The sequence below is a fragment of the Equus przewalskii genome, chromosome 13 (assembly GCF_037783145.1).
Source record: "Equus przewalskii isolate Varuska chromosome 13, EquPr2, whole genome shotgun sequence".
Taxonomy (NCBI): Eukaryota; Metazoa; Chordata; class Mammalia; order Perissodactyla; family Equidae; genus Equus; species Equus przewalskii.
Genome location: NC_091843.1, coordinates 49,982,895 through 49,997,462, shown reverse-complemented (window position 1 = coordinate 49,997,462; position 14,568 = coordinate 49,982,895). Strand labels below are relative to the sequence as shown.

Genomic DNA, 14,568 nt, shown 5'->3' with positions numbered 1-14,568 from the left:
GGCCCAGCGATCCCCGCAGCCCTGCAGGCTCGGAATCCCGGCGCCCAGAGCCCCGCGCCCTCGGCTCCCGGCCCCAGCTCCCGCCCCGGGGCCTCCCAGAGCGCCGTGGGCGGCGGGGCCAGCAGCCGACCTGGGCCCGGGCCGCGCAGCCTCCGGGTCGGACAGGCGCAGGGCCGGGGGCGGGGCGGCCGGGCCGGGGGCGGGGCGGCGGCCGCGGCCGTGAGCCCGCCCCCCGCCCGTCCTCCGCCGGCCGGCCGGCGCAGCCATGGAGGTCTACATCCCGTCTTTTCGCTACGAGGAGAGTGACCTGGAGCGGGGATACACGGTAGGCGCGGGCCGCGGCCGGACAGGAACCCGGGAACCGGGCCCGCGGCGGCTGAGCAGGAGGTGCCCCGGGCCGCCGCCGCCCCTGCGCAGGGGGTCCCCTCGCTCCGCTCCCCTCCTCCAGCCCAGAGGAAGGGCTGCGCCCCGCGCGGTTGTCAAGGAAACGGGCGCCCCCGCCCTGGCGCGGCGGCTGCGGGCGCCCGGGGTCTCCGGGTTCGGTCCCTTTCCCCTCCCAGCCGCGCCCCGGGGCTCGGGCTGGAGCGCCTGGAGTCGAGTCCTCCGACGCGGCGCTCGCCATTCTCCCCGCCGCCCGCCCTCTGGAGCCCGGGATGGGCTGCGTTCGTTTCTGGCACAGCTGCCCCCTTTGCCCAGACACAAGTGGCTTCCCGGCGGGTTGATGTTGGGTTCCAAGTTCATTCAGATGAAAAATATGCTGATTCTTAAAAATCCTCATTCGTAGCTGTTTATTAGCCAGAGTGAATACACGTATTGCTTTTAGATGGTTTGCAAAGTTTTTTGCTAGTTCTGCAGTGTCATGAAACGGCAAAATCAGGTACTCACTGAACACCTGTCCCATACTTGGGACTGGGATCACTGAGAAGTGAGGAACAGAGCCTCTGCTCTCAAGAGTGGAGGAGTGGGCGGGGAGGGCAGAGACCAGGGCCTGGGACCTTGGGGTAGTAAGATTGGTAAGTAAACTGTGTGTCGTTGATTTCCTAGTGAATTTAGGCATCTTTATCTTGACAGTCGTTCCTAGAGGAAGAAAGATCTGAGGCTGGGTAGACCTCAGAAGAATTTACAGGTAGGCTTCGGAGAAGGTCGCAGAGGGCAGAAAGAAAGGATTATTTTATTCGCTTCTACCTCACTCACTTGCTAAACACCAGCTGCTTTAACCTCTCTCACCTCCGCTAAATATTATTTGGTTTTGGTGTCAGCCTTTCTGGAACCGTGTGTTTTCACAGGGAGGATTAAATCACCCTCTCAAAGGAATTTTTAGAATTAAGAGTAGTGATTGAAAAAAGAAAATCCAGATTGTATGTGGGTTTTTAGAATTCAGTAGACTGCTGGGTCCAAGTGTCCCAAAACATGTACTCAAAGTGCCTTCCCCTCCGAAGCTGCAGCTGAGGGGGGAGCTGAGCTCAGTATAGTGGCCATTATTTATATAAATAATCCTTTCCAATGAATTACCATTTGGTTAAATATGCTGTATTTTCTTTAAAAGAAAAATGTTAAATTTGCACCTGTTCAAGGCTTTTTCCTTAGGCCTGATGCCTTGGTTGTCTTTTGATCTTCCAATATCTCACCTCTCCCGTCAGCATCAGCAGTCACGGAGGGCCTACCATCATCTTTGGGGCCTTCTTTCAGGATCTGAAGAGAAAAAGGCTGTTTGTTAGGGGACTGAGTCTTTAGAGAAAAGAGGAAAGTGATTGAGTAGTCCATGCTAAAAGTTTATCACCTTCCAAAATAAGTACTTTTAAATAAATCAAAATTAAGGCTCATTGGCCGTTATTGAGTTTTCTTCTATTAGAGAATCTGTGTTTTCCCCAAAGTTTTCATATATTTTTAAATTATTTTCCTCATAACCAGGCATGAGCCAGACTCCAGGTTGTGAATTAAACTGGTTTGGAAGGAACCCTTTCCTTGGTAAACTTGGTAGTTTGAAGATTGCTTATGTGATGAGAGTTTGTATGATCTTTAAGAGTTTACATAAAAAAAAACTTTACTCATTTTAGATCAGTAACTATAGTGTTAAGATACCTTCTGCAGTGATTTTTTTCTTCTGTGAGTTTGTGAAGCAGCCATTAGATACTTTATTCCCTCTGAGCACCTGTTTTGTAATTGTACAGCAGTTTATTCACTCAGCAGATATTAACCTAGTGCCTGACATATGTCTCTATTCTAGGGCCTGGGAATACAGCAGCGAATAAGATTTCATCTTGTAAAGAAAAAGCCCTAGAGTTTAAAAAATGTAATCTCAGTTTCCTAAATAAGAAAGTGGTAAAATAATGTACACTTTAGTGTAAAAAAGTACTTTTTTACTTTAGTGATTCTGTTTGTGTTTTAAATTTAAGAAATATTATATTGCATTCTAACAAATTCAGTGATAGGCATTTTAAAGTAGAAAAATATAGTTCTGGGGCTGGCCCCGTGGCCGAGTGGTTAAGTTCGCGCGCTCCGCTGCAGGTGGCCCAGTGTTTCGTTGGTTCGAATCCTGGGCGCGGACATGGCACTGCTCATCAGACCACGCTGAGGCAGCGTCCCACATGTCACAACTAGAAGAACCCACAACGAAGAATACACAACTATGTAGCGGGGGGCTTTGGGGAGAAAAAGGAAAAAATAAAATCTTAAAAAAAAAAAAAAAGAAAAATATAGTTCTTCCTCCCTGTTAGGCTCAATATAGAAAGTAATTTACCTTTAAAGAGTGAACTTTTGCCTTTTTGACATTTAAACATTTTCTGTGGGCCTGCACTGTGTCTAGTGGGGGATTGAGAGATGGGAGGATGTTCCTGCCCTTAGGAGTTCTCAGCCCATCCCGGGGGTGGGGGGCAAGTTAGGGAAGGGTGAGGGTGCCTGATGTCAGCTGGAGTCCTGAGAAGGGGGAGGGCAGTTCTGCTCTGCCTTAGGGTGATGTGCTGGGGGTGGGGATGGGGGTGCTTAGGAATGCTGACTATTTGAATCCGATTAGTTTTTTGCTGAGATTGTGAATTCTAGAAAGAGGAAGCGCAGGGCAAAATCTCATCTCAGGCGAAAGGACTGATTCTCCAAAAAAAAAGGGCCACTTGTAAATCATTTTAGTTTACAAAGAAGCAGGAGAGGATATTGTACCAAAATGCAGATGAGCTCAAATATTACTTCGTAGGGAGGTTATTCTCTATCGGCCACCCCCCCACCCCATCCCTCCTTGGTTTTTTTGTTTAGGATCTGTTTCCCTGCTGGGCTATAAGCTCCTTGAGGCTAGGACAGTGTCCATCTCCACTGCTGTACCCTAGTACAGGGCATATCACATAGTAAGAATTCATTATGTGTCTGCTGGATAAATAATGACTGACTGAGTCTTCTAATGGGGGAATAAATCAGAAGAGCAGTGATCCTGAGTCATGAAGCCCCTCTGTGTGTTGGACGGGGGTCAGGGTACAGACTGGAATTTAGAGTAAGTAGCAGGAATCATGCAGGGTGATTTCCAGACAGAGAGAGGTGGGTAGAGACCAGCTCACTAGCCTTGAGAACTACGTGGGAGAAGAGCCTTCAGCCTCAGACAATGGGAAGTCACTGGGGAGTTTTAAGGAAGGAAGTAACATGATTATGTTTGCGTTTAGAAAGATGACCCTGGAGCATTAATCGTTTAAGAGACACTTGCAAAATGACGAGAAAGGAGAGGATGAGGGCCTGACTAAGGCAACTAGGAAGGAAGGGGGATGCTGACAGGAATCTCATGGGCCTGGTGGCCAGATGTGAGGCAGCAGGGTGACTCCAACGGATGCGGGTGCCAGTGCCCAAATAGGAACTGAAATGGGGGGACGTTTGGTTTGGGGGCTGTCGAGTTCTTCATGCGGGGTGAGGCAGTTTGATTTTGGCGTTCAGGATGTATAGAGGTCTGGGCTACAGATGTGGCTCTGAGGGGTAATTGAGCAGAAAAGATGAAAAAGTATAAAAGTTGCCGCTATTCCTAGGAAGAGCCTGTGGAGTGAGGAAAGGACTGAAGGTAAAATCTGAGCACTTGCGTGAGCAGAGAATTCTCTCAGCACGGCCTCCGGAGGGGGAAGGAGGCCCAGGGGTGTGAGGTGGGAAGAGAGATCGGTAGATGCTTTCCAAGAAGGAACGTGCTAGATGTGGGTGAGTGGTCTTGTAAGGTGAGGATGGAGAACAGTCCATTGGATATGAGGGTAAGCAAGTCCCGGGTGCCAGCATAGGCGGGTATTTTCAATTTCAGATACATTGGTGGTAAAAACAACAAAACTAGAATTACTCCTTAGGTAATAACACGAAAGTTTGACTGTATTAGATTTCATTTTTCATAGCTGTAAAAGTTAAGGCTTTGAATTAGATGGTTTTTCACGTTCATTTTAACTGCGTATATGCCTATGATTGACTGAGTGTGTTGTGTTTATACAAATATGCATGATCATAATATTGAGGTATATGCAAGGATCATTTTTTTAATATTTTATGGATTAAAATACAAAAATAGAACAATATAATGAACCACAATTTATCCATTACTCATGTGGAATATCTTACAATTTTTATTTCATTCACCCTCCCATTCTTCCATTTCTTTTATTCTGATATATTTTAAAGCAAATCCAAGATGTAATTTCACTCTATTGATGCAAATAATTAATAATCATTCTATAAATCAAAACTGAGGTGAGTTTATTATGAGCCAACTCTAAGGACCATATAGCCTAGGGGAGTACCTTCACTAAGGAAAGCAGCTCTCTAAAGAAGTAGGGTATACAGAGTGGTTCTAGTCTGTCTTAGAACAAAGAGCATATATCACCCACGATAGGAATGTTCTTTTTCCAATATCACGAGATTGCTTTGCTGGCACTGCAGGTGAGTGGTCGCAAGATGAGCATAGCAAATCAGTAATTGATCCTTAGTTTTTAGGAAGAGATGCTTGTCCTTAAGGGAATACTGATATGGGGGAAGACACATCACTGTCTTTAAGGGCATCATTCTTGTCTGTGGGACATCATAAATGTTTTAAACCAAATTAGTTTTGGGGCCAGCCCGGTGGCCCCAGTGGTTAAGTGCACGTTCTGCTTCTCGGCGGCCCGGGGTTCGCCGGTTCGGATCCTGGGTGCAGATATGGCACCGCTTGGCACGCCGTGCTCTGGTAGGCGTCCCACATAGAAAGTGGAGGAAGATGGGCACGGATGTTAGCTCAGGGCCAGGCTTCCTCAGCACAAAAGAGGAGGACTGGCAGTAGTTAGCTAGTTAGCTCAGGGCTAATCTTCCTCAAAAAAAACAAAAAAAAAACCAAATTAGTTTTAAACCAAATGGCTTCCCCATATACTCCAGTATATCCTATTGCTTGACATTTATTCAGCTGTAAATATTTCACTACAAATATCTGACAGGTAAAGCATTTAAAAAAAAAAAACCATAATATAAACCCACAAAATTAGCAATATCTTAATATTCCAATTCTGTTGTTTTTAATGAACCACACTGCAAATATTGCCTTGGAATTAACAATGACCTGCAGGAAGTATTACTGTTGCCATTTTGTATGCGTGAGGATGAGACTGAGAGGTTGAGGAAGGGGGCCTGGCCCCTGAGAGTGGCCCTCCTCTCTGTTTGTTTTCTTCCTGCGAGTAGCTTCCACCTGGTATCCAAATGGTCACAATTTGCAGATTTAAAAAGATATTTTTTGATATATATACTACAACATCCAGAGGAAGGGAGGGTGTTTCTTTGGAATAAGGACAGTTTTTTGTCAGAAGCTCAGAACAAATACATCTCCCTTCATATCTCACTCCCTGTTGGTTTCTCAACCAGTCCTGTTGCCCAGGGAACCCTGCGGGCCGACTGGCTGAGGCCAGGACCACCTGCACCAATCGCCATGGCAAGGATAGGTGAACCAGCTGGCGTTAAAACAGGGGGTGTCTCTGGAGCTAGAAATGAGGTCAGTTCATTCCTGCCACTAACCCTGTTGACCTCACAGTTGGAGAAGGGCAGAAGGACAGTGAGAGCACAATGTGCACAACAGTATCTTTCAATCACCCATTGTAAGCATCTATAATGAAGGAGGCCTTTGTGTAACCAGGACACAGCTGGCACAGTGCCTCACTCATGGTAAGCTCCCAGCATCATGGAACATTGAATGTGTGTCGAGTGATTAAATCAAGCATGTGTAAGATGTGTTCTTTACCCTTAAAGACAAGAAATACAGTTTGAAGATATTCTTGAACATTAACAGACAGAAAGCTACATTGATTTAAAAATCAAAGTAGGTAAAAGAGGATTGAATTTTGCAAATATGGTGCTTAGAAATTTGGGGACAGAACTAAGTTTGTTTTCATTGACCTAGAAAAACATTTTAATCTTTTTGTTGTGATTTTTATTTTGTAATTTATTCTTTTAAAGTAAACTTTTAATTTTGAAATGATTTTAGATTTGCAGAAAAGTTGTAAAGATACTACTGAGAGTTCCTATATACCCCTCCCCTAGTTTCCCTCATTGTTAACTTCATGCATTACCATGGTAATGTCAAAACAAGGAAACTAGCGTTGATACATGACTATTAACTAAGCTCCAGACTTTATTTGGATTTCATTAGGTTTTTCCACTAATGTTCCTTTTCTGTTCCAGGATCCAATCCAGGATACCACATTGCATTTAGTGTCGTCCGCTCTGATATGATAGTAAGCTAGTAGTCCACATTGTAGCACACTGTGTCTCAAAAATAAGGCAGGCGTGTAATTAGAGATGAACCTGTGCAGATCAAAATCAAATGTGGGTTATTTCAGATGCTTCCAGGGTAACTTTTGCCATTTAGAAAAGCCTATTTATAATATTCCACCCGTTTTTGACAGAAGCTACACAGCCCATCGGTGAAAGGCACAGGCTATGGACTCAGGTCTTTATTCAAATCTTGCTTCCAGCATTTAGCCTGAAGTCTGACTTTGGACAAGCTACTTAATCTCTCTGTGTCTTGTCGTCCTCATCTGTGATAGAGGAAAATACTAATACCGCCCTTAAAGCATGGTTTGAGAATTAAATGAGATAATCCTTGCAAAGTGCAGGAAATGGTGTGTCTAGCTATGTTCATGATTTATTTTTATTTCAAGTAGGGACTGCCTTTCTTAAAACTCTTTAATATGAATTACTAATGTAGACAAAAGTCCAGAAGAAATATTTATGCTATATAAAATAAAATCTTTGCAAAGACTTTGAAGTACTTCAGAAGTAACAATTACATATAACCAACTGGTGTTCTTATTACAACTTTCAAACTGTGTGTTCACTTCAGGTTTAGTTTTCTAGCTTTATTTACTACATAAGTTTTTTTTTCCTTCAAGATCATCAAGGCTAATGTATTTACATAAATGATTAGGATATGTTACAGAGGGCACAGAGATAAGTATTTCCCACCTTCTTCCATCTCCCCCGGTATCCCTCCAAAACAGGAGCCAGTGGGCTCATACCTCACATTCTTATACTGGCTCTCCAGGTGCTCATTCAGGTTATTAATGGAATTTCCTATTTTGCTTTGTGTATGTCTTTTCTGCTTTAATTTTCAATTGTTGTCTTGCCTGCCCCCTGCCCCAGCCTTTTTTTTTTAAAGATTGGCACCTGGGCTAACAACTGTTGCCAATCTTCTTCCTCCCGGCCCCTCCCCCCAGTACATAGTTATATATTTTTTAGTTGTGGGTCCTTCCAGTTGTGGCATGTGGGATGCCGCCTCAGCATGGCCTGATGAGTGGTGCCATGTCGGCGCCCACGATCCGAACCGGCAAAACCCTGGGCCGTTGAAGCTGAGCGTGGGAACTTAACCGCTCAGCCACGGGGCCGGGCCCCTCCCCCTGCCTTTTAACAGTAACTGTTTATTATGGAAAATTTCAACATATAGAGCAGTGGAGAGAATAATGACCCCTTTACTCAGCTTTAAAAATGATAACCTCACAGCCAATTTTGTTTCCTACTCTTTCCCCCACTCCCAGGAAGTCCTCCTGTATTTCATTTTGAAGCCGATCTCAGACCTATCTGTGAATACTTCCAGTTTGTGTGTCTAAAAAACAAAGATTGCCCTTTTCAAATATAATCACAGTATCGTTATCAGACACTTATAAATTAACAGTATTTCATCAGTATCATAAATATCAATCTATTTTTACATTTCCTTAATTTTCTCATGCTTGTTCCTTTTCTTTTAATGCAGTTTGAGTTGAGATTGAAACTAGGTCCATGTACTGTGATTGCTGAATATGTCTCCTCAGCCCTTTAATCTATGGGTTCTTTTACCACTTTTCTCTCTTTTTTTTCCTTTTACAGTTATTTTGTTGTATAAACTATGACATTTGTCCCATAGTTTCCCAGACTGCATTTTGCTGGTTACATCCTTGTGTCATTATTAACACATTCTTCTGGTCCTTACTTTATAAAAAGGTAGAGATTTGATCATTTTCAGATTTGATTTGTGAAATCTGGCGGCCACTGAAGAATGTTGCCTAGATCTATTAATTCATTAGTGGTTGCTAAATATCGATATTCTAATTTTGTCATTCTCTCTTCATTTATTGGCTTGAATACGTGTATAAAAAGAAACTTTGCCTCGTAAATTAGTTATTCTGAGGCATAGTTTTTATAGGAAAGGCAGGATAAATGCTTGATTCCTTCTTTTATTTAGTTTTCAAAATAATGAGTTGGTGGCCTCCACAGATCACAAACTAAAGGTGATCACAGAGGCTTTCTTTAAAAAAATTGGTATGTTATGGGGGGCTGGGCCGGTAGTGCAGTGGTTAAGTTCACATGTTCTGCTTCTTGGCGGCCTGGGGTTTGCTGGTTCAGATCCTGGGTATGTATGTGGCACCGCTTGGCAAAAGCCATGCTGTGGTAGGCGTCCCACGTATAAAGTAGAGGAAGATGGGCATGGATGTTAGCTCAGGGCCAGTCTTCCTCAGCAAAAAGAGGAAGATTGGCAGTAGTTAGCTCAGGGCTAATCTTCCTCAAAACAAAAAAAATTAGTATGTTATGAATGTGTGGATATTAGCATGTTTAATGTAATTCAATCCCTTATATTTATCATTCTCATATACTTTTTGTCCCATCTTTCACCATTTTCAAGTTTGGCCTTTTCAGATTGGGTGCTATGCCCTTGATACAACCTTAGTAGTGTCAGAAAAAAAGAAGTTCCACAGCCTCCATCAGTAATCAGTATAACAAGATATCAGTATAACAAGCTATTCCTGGTACATCTTTTACTTTTCCCACCCTAGATCTGGAATTAGTCTTTTCTCTGAAGCTCCTTGGTTGCTTTTAGTGGGAAGTGATGTTTAGAGACCGCTTGCTGGGCACGATAATACACTGACACTGGGTTTGTGGAGGTTTCTAGTTCTTTTCAGTGATCAAGGCTAGGATTTTTTTTCTTAGTCTCTTCTATCTTCAGCTGTGTCTTCTTTTTCCCACACTGAAAATCTCAGTACTCTAGATGCTGAGATTGGTAGAATATCATATGATTAACAGTTTACTTAATCTCACATTATACACATGATTACTGCGTCTTAATTATAATACCAGTTACTACTATCAACAAGATAATGCTGAATACAGCTTAAAACTTTTTTTTAGTAAGTTCTTTTGTACTTTGCTCAATCCAGAGCATACAATCAAATGACTGTGTTTTTAAATCACTTGGATTGCTTCTTCTCTTCTTATAACACCAACTAGCCACTCAGTCTCGTATTTTGTATTCTTAGCGATTTTTTTAAAAGTTGATTTTGGGGTCTGGCCCGGTGGCATAATGGTTAAGCTTGTGTGCTCTGCTTGGTGGCATGGAGTTCTCAGGTTCAGATCCTGGGCGTGGACCAACACACTGCTCATCAAGCCATGCTGTGGTGGCATCCCACATGTAAAATGGAGGAGGATTGGCACGAATGTTAGCTCAGGGACAATCTTCCTCACAAAAAATAAACAACAAAGTAAATAAATAATTGATTTTGTTTTATACTTGTGTTAAGTATGTATTGCATCAGTTTATCTACTGAAATCTAGCTTCCTTTTTTTGTCTTCTGCACCCTGTTTCCATCCTCTTGATTGATGACCACTGAAAAAATAAGTTATGGTTTATCCTTCTATTTGAAAAAATATATAAATGGATGCAAATGTATTTGTGCCTCCATTCCTTTTGTTACATTAAACAGTAGTATATTAGAACATTTTCTTCCACCTGCTTTTTTTTTTTAACAATATATCCTGGAGATCACTGCACAGGAGCGTATACAAAGATGCCACATTCTTTTCTATAGCTCCATTGTTCTCTGTATTGACTACAGTCACTAGGCTTGTGCATATGTTTTTTGTACTTTTGTCAGTGTATCTTTAGAATGGCTTCCTAGCAGGGGTTACTAGATCAAAAGGTAAATGTGTATTTAATTTTACCAGATATTGTCAAATTCCCTTCCTTAGGGATTGTGCTATTTTGCATCCCCATAGCAGTTTATGAGAGTGTGTGTTTCCTCACAAGCTCACAACTGAGCGTGTTGTCAGGCTTTTGGACTTTTGCCAATCTGATAGGTGAGCAGTGGTATCTCAGTGTAGATCCCGTGTAGCTTGCTGGCTAAATTCTGATGACTAGATTGGGCATATTTGAAACATGCTGTCTCCTTCTATGTAGTTGCTTTGTTTGTTGGAAGGGGGTGGGTAAGTATTTGAAATATGCTATTGTCCTCTTTTTGTTGATTTTTGTTAAAAAGGTAGATTACTCAGGTTTTCACTTTGTAATTCTGGTTCTAAGGAAGAACCAGTATGTGATTGAGTCTTACCAGCTGCCTTTCCCTAATTCTTTGAATTTAAGAATTTAGAAATTGTTTTAGAATCTGTAAACTTCTTTCTCTTCTACACCCTCACCCTTCTTTCTTGCTAGTGGAAACTCATCTGATTGTCAAGATTATGTAAAACAAGTAGCAAAAATTCATTGTTGTGATTATTTATTATGTCACTACCCTCCCCTAGGTATGTGCTGGTATTGTGGGTGCAGGGGTAGCTGACATGAAAGCTTGTTCTGGAAGGATGAGTAGAAGTTTGCCAGTTTGATAAAGGGAAGAAGATCATTCCAGATTCCAGGAAGCGCGTGGGGAAGGGTAGGAAGTATGGCTCGTTGGTAGGAAGGGGTGGGTGATGGGGGTGGGACTGGAGTTTGAAGATTAGGTTGAGTGGTTTAGTGGAACTGTAGATACCCAGATAAAATTTTGTCCTAGAAGCAGCTACAAGTGATGACAGTGGTTTATTTGTTTGTTTTTAAGAGGAGCAAGACATCAGAGGCATATTTTAAATAACCAAAAATATATGAAAAGGTAGTGATAGTAATAAGGAAAGGCAGAGTTGAAAACAAGATTCTTTTTTTTGAATTTAATAGGCAAAATGAAAAAGATTGATAAAAACCAGTACTGATGAGAGTGGAGATGAAAGGGGACAGATTCTCCAACACACTGTGGGTGAGACTGTAGCTTGGAAGATCTTTTTTGGAGTCAATATGGCAATATTTATTAAATAAAATATTTATACTCTCTTTGACCCAACCTTCCCACTTTTTGGTCTGTATCCACAAATGTACAAGGATATACATGTAAAGTTATTCAGCGTAGCATTGTTTATAATATCAAGAGAAAATGGAAACACAGCATTCACTTATTTAACAAATGTTTATTGACCACCTACTAAGTGGTGGGCACTAATCTGCCTGTTGAGGATACAGCAGTGATCAAAACAGTCACAGGCCTCTCCCCTCAAAGAGAGTCAGTCAGAAGTCTCCTCTAGGAGCACACATTCTAGTTGGATGGGTGGGGAGGGGCAGAAATAAACATGATAATTAAATTACATATAGTATCTTAGATAGTGATAAGTGGTACTGAGTAAAATAAATAAGGGAAGGGAGATCAAGAGTTCTGGGGAGACCATCAAAGAAGCCCTCACTGGGAAATGACATGAAGACTGAGACCTGAGGGAAGTGAGGAGGTAAACCATGAGGTTATCTAGGGGAAGAGTGTTCAGGCAGAGGGAACAGCATGTGCAAGGGGCATGAGATGGAAATGTGCCCAGTGTGTTTTAGATATAGAGAGGAGTCCAGTGGGGCTGAACTGGAGTCAGAGAATAGAGGATAGTAGGAGATGATGTCATAGGTACTAGGGTCGGGGTGGTGGGAGCGGGGAGTAATGTGAGGTTGAGTGGTGGGTGGGGAGGGCTTAGCTGTTAGGCTTGGGAGGGAAATGATAAGGCTATTACTCTGAGAGATGGGAAGCCGAAGAGTGAGGAGATTCAATAAGTGTTTATTGATCACCAACCATGTGTGAGGCACTCTTCTAGATGCTAAGGACACAGTAGCGAAGCAAACAGATGGAAATCTCTGCCCTTCCATGTTGGTCACATGAGTTATGTTTTAAAAGGACCAGTTTCATTTTGCAGTGGAAAATGGACTATAGTAGGGTTGGGTGTAGGCAGGGAGCTCAGTTAGGAAGCTATTGCAGTATCCCAGGTAAAAGGTGATGATGGCTTAGAAAAGTTCTGTAGGTGGAAGTGGTGGATTCTGGATAGATTTTGATGATGGAGCCAATAGGATTCACTGATGGTTTGCATTTGGAGTGTGAGGAAAAATGAGGAACAGGATGACTCCGGAGTTTTTACCTTGAGCAAATGGAAGAATGGTGGCACTCTTTACTGAAATAAGAATTTGGCCAGAGCAGATTTTGGGGGAAAGATCAGGAGTCCTATTTTTGGACATGCTTAATTTAAAATGTTTGATCAGATATCTGGGTGTCCTGTGGCCCACTCACATTGACACATAAAATTAACCATTGCAAGTCCACCCCTTGTCAACTTGGCACCTGTGCACATCTCCTTTTAACCATACTTAACCTCCAAATAAAGACAATAACAAGGTCATAATTCTGCATGACATGATACAACTATCCTGTGTACAACTGAAAACACACTAATCCTTTTCCCAGAAGAGGAGGTAAAATCCTTAAGTCATGTCTATTTTCTGCTTGATATCATGTAACTTAAATAGTACGATGTGAAGTTAACAAAACTTAAACAACTGTGATATAAAGTCAGTACATCTTATGTTACATGATAAGGGGATAAGAGAGGGAAGAAAGGAAATATATTTGCTTTATATATATTAATATATATGTATATACATATATACACATACAAGTATATTCGTAACAAAATAAGGAGGAAATATTCATGACAGTTACAATTCTCATTTCTGTAACTAGTCATGTGTTTGTAGCTGGTATTTGTAACTAACTTCTTCCATTACCCACTCTATATTCACTTTGTCTTCAGCAAGTACCTCCGCTGGTCCTGGTTCTTCACCTGGCAGGGTGACCCAAACCTTCATTCCTGAAGAGTCTGAGACATTAGTAGTCCTGTTTGAATTGGATTGTTTAGTTTTCTATTGACTTTAATCACAGGGCGTCATAATGTTGAGACACCCTAAGGGATCTCCGGTGTTCTAGATAAACTCCTTCTTACCTCCACTGCAGAGTGGTAGTCAAGTTTCCCCTTGGTAGTCATGATCAGTCACCAGAGCCAGCGCAGTGACTCCCTCTTGTGCCTGTTGATGCAGAGACATGTGGAGCTTAAAGCGGTCAGGTGCAGTCTTAACTTCCAGTTCAATGAAATCATTGTTGTATCTCCTGATGGAAGCATTCTTCCCTTTGGAACTAAGACTTCTAGGCCAGCAGAGCGTGGAGTCGTGGGGATGTTACCGAATCAGACTCATTTTGCCCACCGCACAGTATGCCAATCACTGAGACAATGAGGTTGGAGCAGCAAAAGGGTTTATTCACAAGGCAGCCAAGCAAGGAGATGGGAGAACAAGTCTCAAGTCTGCCTCCCCAAAAATGGGGATTAAGGCTATTAATGGGGTAAAGAAGCAGAGTGGTCTGAAGCATGGGGGTAGATTATTGTAGGTAAGGATAAGTGAAGTAATAGATGATCTTTGCAAGCATACTCAGGCTTCATGGCTCTTCATGGGACATGTGTTCACAGAATGGTGGCATTAGCATGATCTGAGGGTAGAGTTTTCAGTCCTCTGACATCACAGGGTCACCTGTCGACTCACTTGGTAAGTTGGTCGTCTTAATTGGCCTGAACTGGACAAGGAGTCAACTCTCAGTTCCTGACAAACAACTTAAGCACCCTACCTGTTACCATAGTGGCTCAGGCTTCAGAGATGTTATCTACAGGGTGGACTTTGGTAATGCATTATCACCACTTTTGCTAACAGACAACTGAGTGTAGTTAAAGCAAGTTGGCCCCTGGTTTCAGGGACAGAAAGCAAAAATTTTGCCAGTGGGTCACTAAGGGTAATAGTGAGTGGTGTCACTTCCATTTCTACCACTTGATTTCTGGATCTGTGAATCCTGGCTATGGGAGAAATCAGCACATATTGGATGCTGATTCAGAGCATATACAGTCTCCTAGAGAACCTTGTCCCAGCCCTGGAGGTATTGCCATATAGCTCGCTCTGTAACCGAGTCTGCAAAAGGCCATCCCACCATTCTG

The 14,568-nt window shown here is 42.6% G+C and overlaps 1 protein-coding gene and 1 long non-coding RNA gene across 19 annotated transcripts in view; one reads left to right on the top strand and one right to left on the bottom strand.

Moving 5' to 3' along the window:
* Nucleotides 1-164: 164 nt before the first annotated feature.
* The window catches only part of SNX24 (sorting nexin 24), a 141,699-nt gene continuing 127,295 nt past the window's right edge, over nt 165-14,568 (top strand). For 11 of the 18 annotated variants that reach the window (XR_011525169.1, XM_070569429.1, XM_070569428.1 and 8 more), the window contains exon 1: nt 204-325. Coding sequence is in view for 3 of the 18 variants with exons in the window: in XM_070569424.1 (XP_070425525.1) it covers nt 266-325 (60 nt within the window). In the remaining 15 variants the exon portion in view is untranslated. Of the gene's footprint in view, nt 326-1,071; nt 1,127-14,568 lie in introns of all 18 variants that reach the window. The other 7 variants (XR_011525171.1, XR_011525170.1, XM_070569439.1 and 4 more) reach the window with 4 other exon arrangements.
* On the bottom strand, nt 6,432-7,807 carry LOC139075113 (uncharacterized). The gene is made up of 2 exons (XR_011525173.1): nt 7,482-7,807; nt 6,432-6,768 (listed from the first exon to the last, which is right to left on the bottom strand). It is a non-coding gene; the product is annotated as an uncharacterized lncRNA (long non-coding RNA).